The sequence below is a fragment of the Poecilia mexicana genome, unplaced genomic scaffold (assembly GCF_051168715.1).
Source record: "Poecilia mexicana isolate PSO_F unplaced genomic scaffold, ASM5116871v1 scaffold_3, whole genome shotgun sequence".
NCBI lineage: Eukaryota > Metazoa > Chordata > Actinopteri > Cyprinodontiformes > Poeciliidae > Poecilia > Poecilia mexicana.
The window spans coordinates 23,379,890-23,401,137 of record NW_028263372.1 but is presented as its reverse complement, the minus strand read 5'-3'; the positions used below and the strand labels follow the sequence as shown (position 1 = coordinate 23,401,137).

The 21,248-nt window shown below is 37.2% G+C and overlaps 1 protein-coding gene across 1 annotated transcript in view; it reads left to right on the top strand.

The window, feature by feature from the left end:
- spon1a (spondin 1a) overlaps positions 1–21,248 on the top strand; it is a 54,344-nt gene that overhangs the window by 32,036 nt on the left and 1,060 nt on the right. Inside the window, exons 7-15 of the mRNA XM_088004345.1 lie at positions 8,145–8,209; positions 12,242–12,443; positions 15,411–15,551; positions 17,979–18,054; positions 18,183–18,365; positions 19,077–19,247; positions 19,355–19,522; positions 19,687–19,851; positions 20,886–21,152. Coding sequence (XP_087860471.1) covers positions 8,145–8,209; positions 12,242–12,443; positions 15,411–15,551; positions 17,979–18,054; positions 18,183–18,365; positions 19,077–19,247; positions 19,355–19,522; positions 19,687–19,851; positions 20,886–21,152 — 1,438 coding nt within the window. The remainder of the gene's footprint in view (positions 1–8,144; positions 8,210–12,241; positions 12,444–15,410; positions 15,552–17,978; positions 18,055–18,182; positions 18,366–19,076; positions 19,248–19,354; positions 19,523–19,686; positions 19,852–20,885; positions 21,153–21,248) is intronic.

The following is a 21,248-nucleotide window of genomic DNA, read 5'->3' as shown; positions in this document are numbered from 1 at the left end:
TCTCCTATTTGTCAGTTGTGAGACGAGCTGTAGAAACGAGTCATATCCATTCATTGAAGCCTCGCCTCACAACCTTCAGAACTTAAATGATATGCTGTGAAGCCAGTACTTTCCTGGTTGTTGTGGAGTTTGTCATTATGTTATGCCATATTGTTCTTTAAATAGTTGACAGTTGCTGTTTCTGTATGTCTGTTAAGCAAGTTTTGTCTTTTGCCTGATTGTTTTTAACTCATTAATTTTGAAAGTTATCATAAAAAGAGTTCAGCTAAAGTCGAGTTTTAGACTAATTTATTCTCCTGATGTGATGCCAGAATCTTCCACTGCTTTCTGAACACGTGGAAATTAAGGTTATTTTCTGGGCAGTTTTCATCATCATCATCAGCAATTCTACCGCAAAGCACTTCCAAAAATAACAAGTCCCCATCGACATTGTCGTAAAGCAAGAGTCATAATAGAAAGAGGGGAAAAACATACTTTTAGAGTAACAGACATGCTGAACTGGGTCATCAATAGCAGTTATCTAAGTTCATCTCTAATAATACCTTCTAGCCGTGGACCCAGGCCTGGTTGCGTATATGATGGTTCAGGCTGCTTGATGAATGAATCTGCCAGGGAAGACTGTAACATCCAGACTTAACTGCGGGGCTAAGAGTGTGCCACCGAGGACGACCATGGTTAGCAAATCAGTTCACGGCTCTCTAGAGAAGCATTCAGTGCTTCATCTACCTTTAGCATGGACAGATCTCTTGTCACCGCGCTGCCCCCCCTGCCCATTGGATGTTCTCCTTTCTATTTTTGCATGAGATTGGTCTGACTGAAGGGGCTTCATCTACAGAATATCTGAACTGCAGCCCATTCTGCCGAGCAGGATATGGGAATGTCAGTGGAGATTTAATTAACACCTGAAGGCTGTGTAAGCCTTTCACAGCACATGCTGATAACAGCCAGCTTGCATCCAGTTGGAATTTTGAAGCAATTTTCTATGTCTATTAATAGTGTGAAATGTTTGCAAGGACAGACAGATCAGAGATTCTTTAGCAGAACATTGATTACAAGATCAGAGAAGCTACTATCTCAACCTAGGAAAAAGCTTTCTCAAACTGAATGGGGCTTTAGCTCGCAGGCAGAAACAACTCTCATAATTGCCTCTGATTGTGCTGCAGGGATTCGTTTGACTACTTTTTATTATAAAATGACATGTTCAAAATTCATTCGCTGCCCGCCTTACGCTAACCAGCTTCTCCATTTGGCACACTTGTTCCATTGTTTATTAACTCAGATAGTGACTCACCCAATCACATGGCAGCAGCCCAAAGCATTTAGGCATGTAGACTTTGTAGTGCTTGCAGAAGAACGGTTCAAAAAAATAGAAAATACACAGTGAGTGGCAGTTTACAGACAAAAATGACTTGCTGATGTTTGGGGTGAAGACAGGTTTGAGAACACTGAAAGGTAACAATACCTAAAAAGAAAACTACTCATTATACCACAGTTATATGGAATACCTGGATTATAAAAAGGCTTCATTATGTCGAACCAACCAGATTGGTTACCAAAATTGGAAACTGAAGACTGAACAAATATCGCCTGGTTATGTGAGTCTCAATTTCAACTACGACAGTCAGACTTTGGCACAAAAAACAGACATTATCGATCCATCTTGGCTTGTATCAATGCTTTAGATTGCTCCTGGTGGTATAATGTCATGGGGGACATTTTCTTGGCACAACCCCTCAGTCATAAATCAATTCAAGTTTATCTGTATACATTTCAGCAACAAGGCAATTCAAAGTGTTTTGCATAATGAAAACATAACACAATAAACAACCAACAAACATTATGCTGTAGTAAAGAGAAATACTGAAAACTTTCAGTCCAGACTAGAATTAATCCTTCCAACCAAAAGCAACTCTAAATAAATTTATTTTTAGCCTTGATTTAAATGAACTCAGTTTTTCAGCAGCTTTGCCATTTTCTGAAAGTTTGTTCCAGCTTACAGGAGCAGTATCAGTCCCTACACTTCAGCACAACCACGCAACGTCTTCTCTGACTAGGATTAACCCCAACAAAACCTCAGGACCTGACAAAGTGTCGGGAAGGACTCTGAGCTCATGTGCTGACCAGTTGGTCTTTTTAGACATCTTTAATTTGTCCCTGCAGTTTTCTACTGTCCCTGTCTGCCTCAAGTTCTCCATCATCATAACCTGCTGTTGTGTTTACTTGATCACTGTCTTTTGGGGCTTTTCTAATTTCAGTTATAAAATATCTATGCATTTGCTTAAATGTGGACTAATATCTCATTAGGCTTTTTCTGAAATCCTGGCATGTTGGATTTGCTCCTCTCGTTCCACCAGGGGGCTCTATAGTTGCTTTGTATTGGTACGTGGATTAATGTGTAGAAGAAGAAAACGAATGGCGGACCAGTAGTGTACTTAGGTTGCCTAGCAACCACGAACAAGCTTATCCTGCCATAAATTCACATCTTACCAATGTTCATGAGTGTTGCCCAACATGGTGAGTTATATATTAATGCTGTAAAGCTATGTTTAAGTTTGTGTCCTTTTGAATATCGCAATATTAAGTATTGACCTTTTGTTTGTCTTTTTTTTTTTTTAACGTTATTTACAGTTTAACCGGCATGTCCGCGTAAAGGCACTCGGCAATAAAAACAACAACTGCCACAACAACGGCTACCTTATGTTCTTTGTGACATGGTGAATCTGTGCTGCAAAGATTTCTGGGCAGATCTAAAAGCAAAAGTCCATCCAACCGGCTAACAGAAAGGCACATCTAATGAAGTGGCTATTCAGTTTATAGCTGTGGTTGCTGATAATGTTTTTTTTTATAAAATTATCCACTTTGTATTTGTAACAAACAAAGGTGACAGTAATCCACAATATCTGGTCATGACACACTGGCTTAATGTTATTATCAATTTAATTGTATCTTTTTATTTTGTCATATTTAAACAAATTCCACAAGTGGGTGATTTTATTTAATATCCCAAGTGTGTGTGAGGAGTTCTTGCTGCTACTGTTTCATGGTTTCTTTCACCTTCCTCATTTCAGCTCTGCCACCAGGAACTGGGAATGGCCATTAGTATAATTTTTTCACAGAGACTGGGTGAATAATATGAGCAATTTCCACAGAAATCCCCTCCCTACTTCTGCTTCAGTGACAGTCGGGCTTCACTGACATGAAAGATGCTAATATGGTTTTATATGCATTGAGAAGCTTGATGCTTCATCTCTTTTCTGAAGCAAGATTCTAAGAAAATTAATGAATTAAAATTCAGCTCTAAAAAGAAGAGACTCGAATATAGACAGAGGAAAAATGATTAATTAATTAAAAAAATTAAATAGATGCACGCGCCATCCCCAAATACAATACACAGGAAGACAAACATTATGTTGCTTGACAATTTGCAAATTGGCTGCCTTAAATCTGTTGTTGTTATACAAACATAATGACACAATAGAAAGAAAATAAGTAATAAAATCCCAATAACGTTGGAATAATTTCTTACACTAATGGCTATTTGATGTTTAACAGTTTAATAGTAGTGAGCATAAATATTGTGTGTGGCCTTTTTTGTTTTCCACAGTGAAGGCTGCTGGTCGGGGTAGCAGCTCGAGGGCTTGGTGGTGTTTTCACATTAGAATGGTTGTGACAGATCGGCTGCAATTTTCTTTTACTGCTAGGCTTTGGAAAACATTGTACCATTTTTCAGATATCTTCCACCCAGAAAGTGCTGTGTGAAAAAAATGAGAAATCCTGTCTGAGTCGGTAAGAAGTCATCTGAATGACATCTCAGCTGTTTTGTTCTTTTGTATTATTCCATACATGTGAAAGCACTGCTGTAGGCAAGATACCAATCAAATTATTGGACTTTCCTCAGATCTCAACAAAGCACAGAGGACAGGGGGCCAATTATGTTAGAAAAATTACAATAATGCAGTTGTATGTTGAAAAAGCATATTGGAATACAGTTTAAAGATATTTTATTCCACCCCTAGTGTCATCCTTGGGACACCAAATTTTTCTAGCAACTAATATGGGCACCATGTACATTCAAACCAGTTACTTGGGGGCCCAGCTAGTAAAAAAAAAAAAGAAAAAAAAAAGAAAACACTCCTCTCCTATTGTCACAAGTTTTAACTTGCAGTTTTCCAAGTTCTACTGCTTCAACAGGAACTCTGTGGTTTGCTCAGATAAGACTAAGTTTGTGCTTTTCAGCAAGAAACAATGCAGTTGGTCTTGATGCAAAACAACTGAATATGTAGAAAAGAATCAAATGCCTCCTGTTGAGTATGGGTTGGTGTTGCTCTATTCCTGTTTGTCGGTGCTGCAGACCTTGTATGGGTCAGAAATGATGTGAATTAGACCTCTGGTGATCTTTTGTCAGTCAATTGGATCATCATTGGATCTTCCAGAAGGATACATTTTTAAAACATGACCAAATATGTTTCGCCAGACATAAAATCATGGCTATGTCAGCTCTCAAACCTAAATCCTATAGAAAACTTGCGGCATGAGCTGAATAGGAGAAAGCGCATAAATGAACCAATAAATCGGGATAATCTAGAGAGATTGCGAAGAGGAATGGCCAAAATCCCTTTCTCTCTGTGAGTTCAAACTTTTTGAAATGTTCTGCAACCAAAGTGTGGGAAATGGGGGTAAAAAATAATGAGAGCATGGCAATAATAGTGTAACCTGTGATTTTGTCAAACATAAATATGCTTGAGTGTGTGCCAGTTTTCTACCAACTAAGTGTATACAAATAAAAGGGAAGATTTTTTTCTTATTTCATCAGTTTGGAAGTTTGATGTATCTTGAGGATTTTCACACATCTTGCCACTAAACATAAGGGATGCTACCAAATCTTAAGTGCCTTTAAAATCCATGTTGCTTGTGTGCAGGGGAATTACAAATTGTTGGCACAGTGATAAAAAAAAGTTGCAGCTCATCTCCTAAATTTTGTGGTGTGAATCCATATAAACAAACCTTATTCATATTAACCGGGGCTTATACATGTTAAAACCCTATTAGTGCAAAAGGGCAACATTAACCATATCAACACTTCAACTCTACCCCTAACAGTTTCTTATTTGCAGTGATGTCAGTTTAAATGTAGTTTCTTGCCTAACAGGGAATTACACATGCTAAATCAAGCATCACAAATGAAGGTTCACTGCACTTGTCAAGTCTAGATGGGAATTATTCATGCAATATGAATCTGTTCCCTACAAGATGATGCCATTTCCACTGCTTGATGTGTCTTCACTAATAGATTCAAGCAGTTCTATATTCTGGAAATGACTCAGCTACCAAAAACTTCTTTGTGTAGCTGATCTATCGTATCTGTGAGATACGATAGATTTGTTTTTGTTTGTCAAATGTTTGAAATTATGATGTGTTTCCCACACGATTTCTTTCTGTCTGTCCAGTATGCTTTGCAGTCAAATTGGCAGTATAAAGCCAACAACTTTTACTAGAAATAAATCTGTTTTCCTTTGCTGTCAGAATATGTTTTTATGGTGTTTCTTGATAAAATAAGCTCTTCAAAGTTTTCCAACAGTCTTCCACTTACAATGACTTTCCTTATGTCTGTTGATTCTTAGTGGAGGGAAGATGCATAGCCTGTAATATAATATTTAAATTGAAAGAGGTTTAAGGATCAAGCTTAGTTATTTGTAAGATTTGCTCTTTCAATTTTTTTGAATTAAAAAAAAAAAATCAAAATTTACCTGACTGCCAACTGGTTCTTTCACTTTCTCATAAAACTAAGAATTATAAAAATCTGAAAGAGCTCAGCCATGGGGTAAGAGATGGTCAAGTTGCAAGATTGCAGAATCCATCAATAAAATAAACTCTACTTTTGTTATGACTAACTCGTATCTCTAGTATGATCGAACATTTGTTGGAATAACTTGACACTGCAGTCTGGAAAAGCTAAAGATTCCACTCTAGCGCCTCTAATGCAGCTCAGATCTCTTATTCATCCTCATGATGTTTTGGCAGAATCTGAGGCAACCTCACAGCTACGACACAAGCAGTTTAAAAACTCCAGATGAGTGGTGAGTGTCAGGGCGAATTGGCCATGCAGAGGGACTCTCGATGGAACTAAAGCATGACCACCATGCACAGTTGTCCTGGTAATGACAGAAAAAAGAAAATATGTGAGGGTTGCCAAGGTTTTCTGTGCCAAAGGGAGAACCATGCACTACTTGGCTATTACCTTTAAAGAATTTACCCTCAGCTCACTGTGAGCCAATTTCATGGCTGATATCCCCGGTGTGAGGGAGTACGACAGGTCAATTCTCCCCCAGCAGGAAAGATTTGGACTTGTGGCTTCAGGGGACTCCGACAATAGGTTCACTTCCAGCTCATGGTGTTCCTGTTTAAAAAGGTCAGCATCAAAATCATGCATAATTTAAACTAAACACATGTACATAAACGTAAAGGTTCATTGTTCGGCCCCTGATGGGTGTGTATATTTTCCAAAAGTGTTAAAACATTCTAAAAAAACAGGCTTTTCATGTCTGTTTCTATGCAGACAAAATTTTAAAATTGGAATAAATCACAAGCATTTCATGGGTTGTATTCTTATCTGGAAATGCTAAAAATGCATCAGTGAGAGATTCTAAGTCGCTTTTGATTTACGGTGATGTGATTTTTAGAAATGTGATTGGATGTTTAATTTGCAATAGAAGACATTTTGTATTTCCTGTCAAAAAGGAGTCAGTTCAGGAGAAAACTGTCCTAAATGAGAAAGCAATAGTAAAACCAGAAGGTGAATTAAACCAATCATTTTATGATGGAGACAAATGGCTTTCAATATCGAGATGATTGACCCTTTTTGTGTACAAAATTGAGATGGATTCTATTTTAAATAATGATTTGAGCTGCAGTGTTTGTCCGAATAGACAGATGTGTCTGCTGTATCAGTGCATTGGCAAAATGGAAAATGACTGATCGGTTCCACTTTACAAGATGCACCAACACAATAGAACGGAAAGCTATTTTTTATCACCTAATTTGTTTCTGATTCCTAATTGAAAAGCAGTTAAATGCATTTGTGTATACAAGGTAAAACCTTTGCTTTTCATTGTTAGAATAGCCATGAATCACTTTACAATTTATTCATTTAACTGATGAAAATGTTTTGACTTCTACAGTATAATTAGTGAGTTGTGACATTTATATTATTACTCAAAAGCCAATATTATGGTTAGTATAGCTATTAAATATAACTAACTCTGTAGCTTTGTTAAATAAAGAGTTTAGCAAATCTGTCCTCTGAATCCGAAAAAAAAAAATAAGTAGGACTTTAAACAGTTAAATATATCAAACTCAACACTGAGTGACTAAGTGAACAAATACCTGAAAGAAGATTAGTAAACAAGATTTAAGCATAATGTATTAGAAGACTTTAAAAGGACTGAAGTAATATTAATATATGCAGCGAGCACCACAATGGCTCTTGTTCCATTGAGATTTGTAGCAAAACATAAAACATTAAAATGTGAAGAAGATTTGGAAAAAGACAAGAAGAAAAGTGACAGATGAAAATAATGGTTGTGATATTGCTATCTTTTTCAATTTGTGAGTTTTAGCGTTTGTACAAGCTTAATGATCTGCTGCATGTTTTCTTATCATGGTGGTAAATGTGTAAAATTACAGCCATTACAGCTAATACTTATTACAAAACAGTGATGGCTTTTTTTTTCCACATTTGCTTAACTTTTTTATCCTTTAGTCACTTCCTAATGCATTAATCTAGCTTTATTTTTCAGCTGTTCACACACTTACCAAAAAATGGTTAAGTGAACTTTTTGGGTTGAAGGAAGGTGTAACTCCAGTTTGAACAGGATCTACCACCATCTACCAGATGCCTGTGACTTTTCGTTTTCCTGCTGCATGATGGTTTTCTGGTCTCGGGTGGCTGATAATGTTCAGTTTTGTTTGTTAAATAACATGTCAGTATTTGAATGCCTAAGACGGCTTTTCTGCTCCTTCTCTATTGTTACTTCACCATCGGCTTATGAAGTGTAAAAATCGATTGATCAGTCCTCCGCTGTCACTTTTGTCCAAACAATAACTTCTTTGTTTTTGACCCAGCTTGTATTTCTTTCTTGTCAAAGGGTGATGAAGTCCTGACAGTCATCAAAATGAAGGCTCAGTGGCCGGCCTGGCAGCCTCTTAATGTGTAAGTAAAATTAGGTCTTGGGAGTAAATTGCTTTTCACTCTATTACCAGTTTTTTTTTGTTTGTTTTTTTTTTTTTAGGTTTTATTAAAATTGCAAGCCTCTTTCTCTCTACCTGTCTGACCAGCAGTATTGTGGATATGCTGTCTAGAATCTTGCTAGACTAGGATCTTACAGAATTTATTTATTTTGTATTTGTAAAAGATAATCCTACACATTTTGAGTTGTGATATTATGTTTTTGTGAGGCATTTTCTGAACATATTTGTCTGAATTTGAAATATTTGTTTTCTCATTGTGAGTATTAGAGATTACCGCTTATTATTTATAATGTATCTCTTATTGGAAATATCAAACCACTTGATAAAACAAGATATATATGCAGATTTTATATTGACATCTGACCTATTTTCAGGTGATTACCTTGAATTGATTTGAGGTCAAATCAAGTGTGTTATTTATAATGAAGCTATGGTAAACCATAGAATATGTTAGCATGCTGCTAAGGGTCTTATTATGAAAAACTGTATAATAAGCTAACTTTTAAAAGTAAAATTGAGGCTTTATGGCTTGTTTTTCCCCATCCAAAATATCTACAACATCCACTTTTTAAAACTGCAGTTGTTTTCAAAGTTGCCTCCAAAGTTTGCTGATTAGTAAAAACTCAGTAGAGCCTTGAAACTGCCAGCTCCGCTGGTTTTCAGGGTGCACGTTAATTTTCTCCCAGGTTCATAGGAGCCATTTAATTTTTTATTCATGAGAAAAACAAAAACCTTTTTTGCCTCAGTTTGTGGGGAGAAGTTTGAGAATGCGAGCACAGCGCTGTTTCCTCAACTGCAGGGGGGGGGCTCTGTCAGGGCCACGAGATCAGTCTCCAATGTGAAGAAAACAGCCTAATTAGAAAAACCTGGGCTAACAAGTGACCTATGTGATATGGGCCATATGCTTTCAATAATAACTTTCCACAGGGACCGTATGCAGCATACAGAAGTGATTGTAGTGTGAGCAAGGTTAGTTAGGCACAAGGAAAGGTGTGAGTATTTTGTGTCTGTAATTAAATGGAACATTCTTTTCCCCAACAAACGTCCGAGGAAAGGGTCAAATTGACACCTGAATGAAAAACATGTTAAAAAATTGAGTCGTAAGCTCTCCATTACCATCTTGTCTGTCCTGCATTTAAAATTGGTGTTTCATATTCATGTCCACAATCTCTAAAACGGGACATACTTATGCATATAACAGTGTAAGTAGCACATATAAACGCATGTTTTTTTTTCTTATTATTAGGTCTGCATATTAAAAACATGGGATTTGTGATAATGTTGGTGAATATGACAATATGTATTGCAATAAATTATGTAACCAAACAGTGTTAAATTTGTATAGCCTGGGAATCTGTCCAGCAACTAACAAAAACTCCAACATTTAATTCTTTCTTAGCAACATGTTTTAATTGAAAAGGTTACAATGAAACAACTCGTAACTTTTAATGTTTAGCAGGTAATCTTAATTTACTAAAATATTTTTGTCAAAAATATATAACTGTCATCCATCCATCCATCCATCCATCCATCCATCCATCCATCCATCCATCCATCCATCCATCCATCCATCCATCCATCCATCCATCCATCCATCCATCCATCCATCCATCCATCCATCCATCCATCCATCCATCCATCCATCCATCCATCCATCCATCCCCTTTTTTCTTGACAGCAGAAAAATTCAATCGTGTCCTGAACTTTGTCATATATTTCTTAATTTGACTCCTTTCAGGAAAAGAAGTGTGGAATACATTTTGTCTATTTAGTGCTGCAGAAATTTAACAGACAGCTATACACCTGACCAAATAGTCAATAAGATCAGTCAACGTCCGAACCATTTGAGTTTTAAATAAATTACTTTTAGCACTGTGACCTGCGCACATTCTTGTGTAGCAGATGCAGTGCAGAAATGGCTCCGTTGCGGAACTACACAGTTGATTCAACAAATGTTCTGGCCAGTTTGTTACTTTTCTTTATCAGTTTCTGTGAAAATCGGAAATTTGTCAAAGGGGAGTGATAAACTCAATCTTGAGAAAGCACTGCCTCTGACAGCCACTTTCATTTTTGCCCCATATCTTCTCTCTCATCATGACATTATTTTCCTCCGTTAGTTTCATCACTGCAGCTTTCTTCATTTATCTACCCTCTGTGTGCGCCGCGGCTTCCTACGTTTTTAACGATTAAACTAGTTTCCTGACAGCCTGACTGCCTTCCCGACACTCATGCTGACTCCCTGTTCTCTCCCACTCTGCTATGTCAGGCGTCATCCTAATAACCCAAAGACTGCTTTGGTGTTCCCTGATTTATATGTGATTAGCCACTAAAAAGGAGGAAGTAAGCTGTCAACAATGTGAAGTAAAGATCTTCTTTGAAGAACAGAACGCAGCCTTAATGAGCAACATTCAGCGTTTTGGTGTTGATAGCAGTGGATCCTATCTGTGCAGAGTGGTACATCAAACACTGCTCCACTTTTTGATAAAAAAAAAAGAAAAGTTTTTCAGTGAGTGCTGTAGCTGGAAATTATCATAAAAAAGACAGATCTTTATCCATGGTAAAAAATACTTTTAAAATAAAGAATTGTCAATACTATTGACCTTGTCTGATACTGTATGTTGTCCTCAGAATATGTCTTTCATTGTGCAGTTAATGTAGTCTTTCTTAATGATAAACAGAAAAGATAGCTTTGACATCCTCACAACAGTTGTGTGCATTTTCACACAGGAATATCACAGTTTCTCATTTCTGTATCAGCCGTCTCCGCCAAAGTCCAAGCAAGCTTTTGAAGTTATTACATCTTAAAATTGAGAAGCATTTAATTTGGGCTCTCTTGTCTAATTACCTCACTTATTTGTTACGGACTTGTTTGTTCCAGGGCTTAGATTTTGTCTACTTTTCTATCATTTATCTTTAAGATTGACATAAAGCTTCAGTGTCCAGCAGAGTGGAGTCAAGAAGTGTGTTTCTCGGCGGCAATGCCTATTTCACATCCTCCAAGACAATCATTAACAGACTATGCAAGGGCAGGACTAAGCTGGTCATGTGGATTTAAATGGGCATGATGAAAGCCAAGGAGTGACTGTTTAATTGTCTATGTTTCAACAAGAAGCTTCCCATTTCTAATTAATCTTGTATTGGCTGGGAAATGTCTTGTAATTAGTTTAGCTGTCAATCATTGAGCAAGACAGATGGCCAAATGTGTGTGTATGTGTGTGTGTGTGTGTGTGTGTGTGTGTGGGTGTGCATTTTGCTCTTGTGCTGGAACAGAACAAAATGGGGTTCATGTGGTCTGGTACAGGGAGAGCAAAATATGGCATCTAAATATATGATGTCTTGAAATGTTGCACATTTCAGGAGAGCATTGTTTAGTTTCTTATTTACTGTAATGATCTCAACTTTAACTGTTACTGGTGTTTCAAAAATGAATTCAGCCTATAAGGTTAACATAAAACAACAATCATTGAGCTAATTTAATCGATTTAGTCCTCTCATGTACCTCTGTTGGTCATTTAGCATTTTTTACATTTGAGTCAGGTTGCGCTTCTAAAAATTGCTATTATTTAAGCTGGAATTTTCCTTAATTGCATTTTTCATTTATCCTTTAAGCGAAAAAAGACGATTTACGTATAAATTGTTTAGGCTATGAGTAGGTCTTATCTGTTTACTTGATTTGTGCGTTTGTGAACCTCTAAAACCCCAGCAGTCTGTCAGGGAATCTTTATTGTGACAAACATAGGAAATGTGGGTCTTTCAAAATGCATTAGGTTTAACTAAATGCATCATTTGGGTTGTTTGGGGCAACCGTCTCTCATTAGTTGGTCCAGTGCAGCATAGCCTCAGGACGCATGAGGGACGCCACATTTGTTATGCCAATGCCTTTGGAATTATTTCAGCTCTCTGTTGGAATGCAGCTAACAGCTGCTGCTTCCTTTTTTTTTTCTAAAATCTAAAAAACTGCACTGATTCACTTAGTGCTAACTCTCTTAATCAGGCGTGCTGCCCCCTCAGCCGAATTCTCCGTGGACCGAAGCCGCCACATTATGTCTTTCCTAACCATGATGGGACCCAGTCCAGACTGGAACGTGGGACTGTCTGCTGAGGACCTGTGTACCAAAGAGTGTGGTTGGGCCCAAAGGGTGGTCCAGGACCTGATCCCATGGGATGCCGGCACTGATAGCGGTGTGTCATATGAGGTCAGTGTGAACAATTGTTTATGTGAATGTTAATTGCAAGAATGACACACACAAACAAGTTTTTTTTTCTTTTCTTTTTTTCTTGTAATTTCTAAAGTTGTAACAAATCAAATTTAAGACATAAGATGTTTGAAGCAATTAAACATCTCAGATTATTTTTTCCAGTCTGCAGTGCAAAAGGCTGCACTTGTTCAGGGATAGGCTGTGCACTCCATGAAAATATGAGGATTAATTTACTTAGAAATACAGTCACAATATTAGCATTTATTACTTAAAGCCTTGGCTATTCACTGTCAGATAAAAATAAGCATTCGATCTTGGAGATTATATTCACTTTAACAAATAACTTGGATCGTGGATTATTATAAAGAGAAATAAAAGGGAACCATTTTTTGTTTGTTTTTCAATATTTGCTCGTGATCAATCTTGTGGCTCACCTTAAGTTAAAAGCCTTCACTTTGCCTTTCCTTTCAGTCTTTCTCAAACCGTTTCTTCACATTTATTTTGCCCCTCTTACAGCCTCCCTCCTCCCTCTCATCACAGAGTAAGCCTGACTTTGACCTTGTCATTATATCGACCGCTACTTCTTCATCACTCTGTCCGACCACATTCAAACTTAGTAGTTTTTTTGCTAAGGTCTGTTCACTTCTGGTATATATATATATATAAAAAAAAAAAAAATAAATAAATTATAGTTTATTCCGCCATCCAGTCTGCCCATAACAGCCGTAAGCACTGCTCCTCCTCCTCCCTCACAGAAGTTACTCTGAGGTGCTTTCAGCCGTACTCTCCAGTCAGCACTAACAGATTAGTCTGTAGGTTTTGTGAGCCCCATGTGTACGCCTCTGGCTGATCCCGTGGGGCTCGTAGGCAGACACATGTAACTCAAACTACCCCGTACACACTCACGCTACCTTCGAGCAGCAGTTTTGGATCTAAAAACCCCTTTATGTCCTGATTGTTAAATTCAAATGTTTTATGCCTTTGTGAAACATGCATAATAAAAGGCAAGTGTTCTGAAAACCTGCAGTTAAATATTACAGCTTGACCCAGTGATATTGCTTTTTACTGCCAGTACTCAGGCCCCCAGAGGGAGTAATTTGTCCATAAAAGTGAAGCAGTAACTTCAACAAGAAACATCTGTATTGTTGCTTTATTCTGTCATCTTCAATCCAGGTGTTGCTAAAACACAGACGCATTTTACGTCCAACTTCAGATTCCATGTTACAGTCATTTACCTCTTAAAACTGTGGATATGTACCTAACTTCCCCTGTCACCATGTATACCCCCAGTCCACTTTCACTGCTGGACTGCATTTCTTTGGCCCGCTAAACTATTTTAGCATGCCAAAATCATACATTCCAGCTATGAGGAACTTTTCAGGCTGAGATCCAGCTTTTACGGACATTCAGTTTTTAGGGCTGTACGTTCACTGCTAAGAAAAATCAGTTACGTAACATACAGCCAACAAAACTGGGTGCAGACGCTTGTTAATGTGCCTTAATCCTTCAAAATACGGTTTTGATTTGTGATTGGGAATCCTGATCCAGCTTTGTTTGGCTTTTTGAAATGTTGACACAGTTTCATTTTCCAATAGAATAATAAACCCGCATACATATCCAAATGGTTTTGGAAAAAAAAGTAAAACATGCTAATATTAAGCTTCTCGATTGACCTTCCCAAAGCCCTAATCAAAAAAAAAAAAAAAAAATTTACATATATATATATATATATATATATATATATATATATATATATATATATATATATATATATATATATATATATATATATATATGTGTGTGTGTATATGTTTCCTATGATGAAAAGGAAACCAAGTGGTAAGGATGCAACTTTCTTAAGGCAAGTTTAAAAAAAAAAAAAAAAATATATATATATATATATATATATATATATATATATATATATATATATATATATATATATATATATATATATATATGTGTGTGATTTCAGATAAAAACGATCCAAAATAAATAAAAGTGTGTGAAGCAATATTTGTTTTCAGAATTCTAATAAATTAAGCGCACATTGATGTCAATTTTCTTTACCACCTTTACTTGAATAATTGAAACCCTTCCTTTCTTTCACGTGTTTGTTGTGAGGGAGATGCAGTTGCATTTTGTCAAAGTATTGCGGCACCATTTATGTAGTTTTAATTTACGATACTCTGACATTCTCAGTGACAATTATAGTGTCATCAAGGCTTTCAGATTGCAGGAGTTATGCTCAGTACTATAAGGTGACATTAACCTCCATCCCAAATATTTTTTCTATATTTTTTTTTCATATTAAATAAAATGCCAACTGTTAGCTGGAAGCCCTTTATCGGGGTGGCCACAAAACATAGCTGCATCGTTCCAGAGAAGTCCTTTATCCACAAATGCGTAGTGAAGCAGAGCATTGGGAAGTTGTGGCTATTAAAAAGTGTGGGGACTTTGGCTATCTGGGACAAAGTCATTAAAGGCACAGGCCTGTGACAGAGTAATGAGATCTATCCTTTGTGTCATTACTTTTACTATATCTTTTAATCAGTGGCCACTCTCTACCGTTTCCCCCATCGTTCTCCTTCTCACTGAACCAAACAAAGCTGCTCTCTCTTTTTTTTCCCCCCTCTGAGTAGCCTCGGTTGGGGGGTGAGGAATGGGCTGGTCTTATGCCTCCAGACTGCCTCTGGCATTGCTTCTATCAACCCCATGCTGGCAGACCTTTACTGTTGACTAATAAGAGAATCTCCCCTGTAAAGTATGCTGCTCTTCTGCTGCTGCTCTTTGACTTTGAAACTTTTACTTTGGGTGACTTTTGTTGGTGTCACTTTGAAACTCTGTACTTGTTATACTTGTGCAAATGTTTTTTTTTTGTTTTTTTATTCTGAAAATCCTGACAGTGGGTTATTTTAGAAATCCTTTGTTGCCCATGTAATTTTTTTTTTCTTTTTGTTTCAGGCTCCCAACAATCCAACTGCACCCCCGGACAAAATCCGCCCTCTTACCAGTCTGGATCACCCTCAAAGCCCGTTTTATGATCCTGAGGGAGGTGCCATCACTCCTGTGGCAAGAGTCATAGTGGAGCGTATCGCCAGAAAGGTCTTTTTGCTTTCCCTATAGATATATTTCCTGAAAATCCCATGGTTTGGACCATGATACCACATAGCAACAGCCCAATTTTCCATCATGAGTTTCTTTATTCTAAACACAGCTTACTTCAGGGGGGCAGAATGAACTACTCCACTACTCTTCTGCAGATTTTCTTCGTCCTTATGTTTGGCTACAGAGGTTTGGACACAGTTTTACCACGAGTCATGTATTTAGTTTACTCAGGCTTTAAATATTTGATGGTTGGCCCGTTCCACTGTTGCTCATTTCGTAGGTCTTATTGTCAAGACAGAAAAACTAGTGTTGGGTATATTTTATGATAGTGTGCATTAGCGCTGACATTTTCAACTGAAATTATCTAAATGAAATCAGACTTCCTTGTTGAGCCAGAGTTGATTTGACAGGCGGAACATTTCGGCAATACAATCTCTGCAGTTTTTTCCTTTTGCTGTATCACCTCTAAAAAAAGGCGCTGTAAATCAGTAAAAAAAAAAAAATCTATTGTAAAAAGCTTTAGGTTTGTTTTGCATTTGAAAGTTAAAAACATAAAAAGAGTAGCATGATTTGAAAATGAAATTGAATCAAAATGACAGGCCTGCTCTCTGGTTTCTAGACTGGCATGGAGTCTGCGATCACCTATATATGTATTTAAGTTCATTTTCTCTGATTATGCAGCAGTATTTTAACTCACCCAGTCAACCACTGTTTTGTTGGACTAATGTAACGTTTAATGTCAGCTTTGTGAGAAAACTCCATTTTATAGGAGTTCTTTCCTGGGCTGCAGTTACTCATCTTTCAGGCAACACAGAAATGTTGGGTCAGCGATTTTCTTTCTTTTCACTCAAGTTTGTAAGAACCACCAAGTAATAATCTGCACAGTCATAAAATTTAACAATTTATTGAGCTATAGAAGACGTAGAAGTGATACTTTATGCTTCTTATGTCGACTGACTTGACTTTGTGTGTGATTTATGAAGACTTTATGAAGAACTTTAGTTCTTCACCACACATTTTCAATATCCACTTTCCAACTGAATGCATATAGGTTTGATGAAAGGCTGAAAGTAAAAAAAAAATTTATTGTTATTATAACATGTTCAGCTAAAGCTACTAGCTAGACTTTTGGGTAAATCAGACTCACTTTAGAAATAGTTTCTCATCTATAGAAAATGTCCCAGGCTCAGAGTTTTTTTATTGTCCTTTGGTGTTTTTTTAATATAAATATGACGACATATGAAAACTCAGAACAAGCACATGCCTCTGGAGACAACACAATTCATAAACGACAAATGATCAGAGTTGTTTTGAGTGCATATTTAAAATGTTCTAGTTCTTGTCCCTATGGATTTGCAAAACTTTAATCAGATTGTTCATTCAAATGTGACTTTTGTCTGTGAGTAAAATGCTTTGATTGTATGAAATAATAGGCAGCAGTGAAATACAGGGAAGTTTATTTTTTATTTTTATTTTTTTAATGAAAAGAACCAGAGCGCCTTCTCAAAAACTGAGTGATCTTATGACTGGCAAATACGCAAAAAGAAAAAAGAAAAAAAAGAAGAAGAATAAAGATAAATAAATGGCTTGGGGGTATTTATTGTCAAATTGAGATGGAGACATGAAAGGTTGCAAATTATATTGCTGCTCTAAGTGAATGGATCAGTTTGTTTAAATGGATTGATTTTCTTCAAATTTCTGTACATACATCCAATGTTTTGGTAAGGTGTCTCGAAAAAACATTTGTTCTGAATTGGTTCGATAAAAATTGAATTTAAAATGCTATCAAGATCTGTTAAAAGTCGCTTTGCGTTTACTAAGGCCAGCTGATCCGCTCAATTCTTGCTCCTCTGTTGATGTCATTAACTAAAATAGATACAAAACAATACGAGCTGTTTTGTTTTTCTTTGCTATGGTTTTTAACTATTGTAACATTTTAGAGATCCGGCAGGGAACAATTTATTTACTGTTCACCATCTGTAGTTTTACTGTTCGCTTATATTTCTTTGGAAACAAATAAAATAAACCACTGAATAAAGTCTTTAAAATTCCTAACATATCAACTCAGATAATTGAATTGCTTGTCTAAATCTGTTATTATAATGAATTTAAATTAAAATGGTCACAGAAAAAAAAATTCTACTTTAATTTGGTTTGTTGGTGTTAATTCATTTTCCCCTGAAAATCCATCTACTTTGCGGAAACTGACACAACAGTTGTTGTCCTCTAGCGGCATCTAGAGGCAGATGTGGGAACATCACTTTGTAATTTACTGCATCAACACAAAATTACACATGCAGATTGCATTCCTGTTTTTTCAAAAGGGGACATTCTTACAGGTCATCTTATGCATAACAATGTGTAGAGCATTATGCACTTTACAGAGCAGTTTGCTTATGTAGTAATATGTTTTTTTTGCCCCAGGGAGAGCAGTGCAACATTGTTCCGGACAATGTTGATGACATTGTAGCAGACATTGCCCAGGAGGAAAAAGAGGAAGGTATTAATACCTTTTCTCTCTCTCTCTCTCTCTTTTTACACCTCTCCGCATCTCCTCCATGCACACGCTGAAATGAAATTAGTTGTGTTAGATGTGTAAATATGTTTTCTGATTTTTCTGTGTTGCAGATGATACTCCAGAAACCTGCATCTACTCCAACTGGTCTCCATGGTCTGCCTGCAGCTCGGCCACCTGTGAGAAGGGGAAGCGGATGAGGCAGAGGATGCTGAAGGCCCAGCTGGACCTGAGTGTCCCCTGCCCGCATACTCAGGATTTTGAACCGTGTATGGGGCCTGGATGCAGCGATGAAGGTCAGTGTGAGTTGTCCAGAAAAATATGCCATGCACTATATGTCTTATAAGTGTTTTCTGAAAATTGAGCAATTAATAAACCGATTTTTTTAGCAGTTAAAAGAAGGATACATTTAATATCGCACACAACATAGTTACATCAAATCTTAGCTGTTTTAGAATATTATTAATATTGATTCATTAAATAATGAAACTCATATATAGACCAGTTCAACTCAGTGCATCACATTTTAAATGTTTATTTTGTTCACGTTGATGATTATGGCTCATAGCTGATAAAAACCAGAATGCAATTCCTCAGAAAATGCAAATATGCGGAAAAACATCGAGGACAAAAATGTATTTTAGCCAGAAAAGTTGACCTGCTGAGAGTATGTGTTTATGAATCAGTTACTTCAGCTGTGCAGCGTGGCATAGGTTTTCTGTGGGGTTAAAGTCAGGATTGTTCACTGGCCAATCAAACTCACTCATGGTTTTTGAAGAAGGTATTGATTCTTTTGGAAGTAGGGTCAAGGACTGCTAGAAAACAAAATCAAACCTATAAAGCCTTGCTGCAGATAGAAGTATGAAATCCAGTAAAATTCCTTGGAGACAGCTGTGCCAACTTGGGATTTGATAAAACACATTTTTAAAATAAGTTTTTAATTTCTCTTTTTCACCTATACGTAGTCATTGGGACTGACATTTTGGCTTTGTCCCTGTTCTGTCCAGATGCCTCCACCTGTATGATGTCTGAATGGATCACATGGTCTCCATGTAGCGTTTCCTGTGGGTCAGGCACACGCTCCCGAGAACGTTATGTCAAACAGTTCCCTGATGACGGCTCAGTGTGCACTTTGCCCACACAGGAGAATGAGAACTGTGTGGTTAATGAAGACTGCTGTAAGTTTATCTAAACAATTCTTCAGCACATGGGATGTAATATTTTGTTTTAATGTACATGAATCTAGAATTTTCATTTCTCCATCTCTTAACCTTCTTAACTTTAGCTCCCAGCAGTTGCCTGGTTACTGAGTGGGGTGAATGGGACGTCTGCAGTGCAACTTGTGGTCTTGGCATGAAGAGGAGAGAGCGCATGGTGAAGATGCCTCCTGCAGATGGCTCCATTTGTGGTGCAGAGGTTCTGGAGGTTGAAAAGTGCATGATGCCAGAATGTCGTAAGTTGTAGTACCAAATCTTTTCCAACCTGTTAAGCATCCTGAAAACTGTCTCCATTTGGCACCAACACATATCACTTAGAGATTGGCCTTTACTTGCGGTTCTTAGCGAGATGTACATTGTGTCTTAATGATTTTTTTGTTTTATTTTTTGTAATGACTAGATACAATACCATGCTTGTTGACTCCGTGGTGTGAGTGGAGTGACTGCAGCGTCACCTGTGGGAAGGGTTTGAGAACACGGCAGCGTATGCTTAAATCCCCCGTGGAGCTCGGAGATTGCACAGAGGAGTTGGAACAGGTGGAGAAGTGCATGTTGCCAGAGTGTCGTAAGTATTAAATGTCCTCGTTTGAACACCAACACACAACCTGAATCTATGCATTCACAGTTCATTGTAGTTTTTACAAAATCTGTTGTAAGCAAACTCTGATAACTTTGTGTACACGTGTACTCTAATGATGAAGTTGTTCACATTTCTAATCCATCATCTGCTGCCAAATTATCTTGGAGTTATAGAATTTGCTGGTACATGTTAAAGGTAAGATGAACTAAATGCTCAAGCGCAACAAAAAAAAGAAAAAAAAAAGCTAGAAAGACTTTGTGTATTAAACAAGGAAACATAATGACATTGTATTTGTTTCAACTGGTACAATATTTCCTGGTACGAATCCAGATGAGTCCAGATTAAACAGTCTCTGCAATTTCAAAAAAAATTGCAGCTTGTGAAAAACGTTTGCAGAGCAAGAAATGCAGAACAAAGAGTAATGTCTTTTTTAGGCTATAAGTTGCTGCAAACTTGTGTTCTTGAAATTTTGCAGAGAAAAAAAACACAAAAAGAGAAAAAGAGTTACTGTTAAAGGAGATTTAGCTGGGATACTTTACACAGACAAGTGATTTACATGGAATATTTGACATAATTTCAAAATATATTTGTAAGATGCTGCAATCATTGCCGCAGTATTTCTCTGAATTACTTCATAGGACGCAACACCGAAAATGCGGGTTCTGCTGCATTCATTTCAAATTTGTAAATTGACATTTGAAAACGTTGTTTGAGCTTCTGTGTGTGTTCATTTCTTTCAGGTAAAAAGGACATTACACATATATGTGTATATTGCTCACAAAATATAGTATTGCAATCTAATGTATGTAAAAATAATGTGCAAATTGTGCCAGTTAAATTTATTTTGATTTTTAAATAAAAGAATATATATACATAATTTCTCTGATAATGGCATTGGAAAGCTAACTTCAAATATTGATCTCGAGATCAGTGCATCAGAACAGCATTTTTAAAGGTCTCCACATCCCATCCCATGCTTCCTTCCTCTCATTTTGCTGTGCTCATGTCTTTATCTTTAGCCATAGACTGCATCATGTCAGACTGGACCGAGTGGTCAGAGTGCAACAAGTCCTGCGGTAAAGGCCACACTATCCGGACTCGCATTGTCACCATGGAGCCCCAGTTTGGCGGAGACTCCTGTACTGAAACAATCCAGAGGAAGAAGTGCAAAATTAGGAAGTGCAGTCGAGGACAAGGCAACAGCGACGAGAAGAGGCGACGCAAGGAGCAGCGTGAAAAACAGAGGAGCAAACATGGCAGAGTCGAAGGTGCCTCTGAGCATCCAGGTTGGCATTTGACCTCCAGTTGTTGCAATACAATAGAAGTATTTTTAAAGAATTATGATTTGTTTGAGTGACTGTTCCCTCTTTTCTGGATTTCTA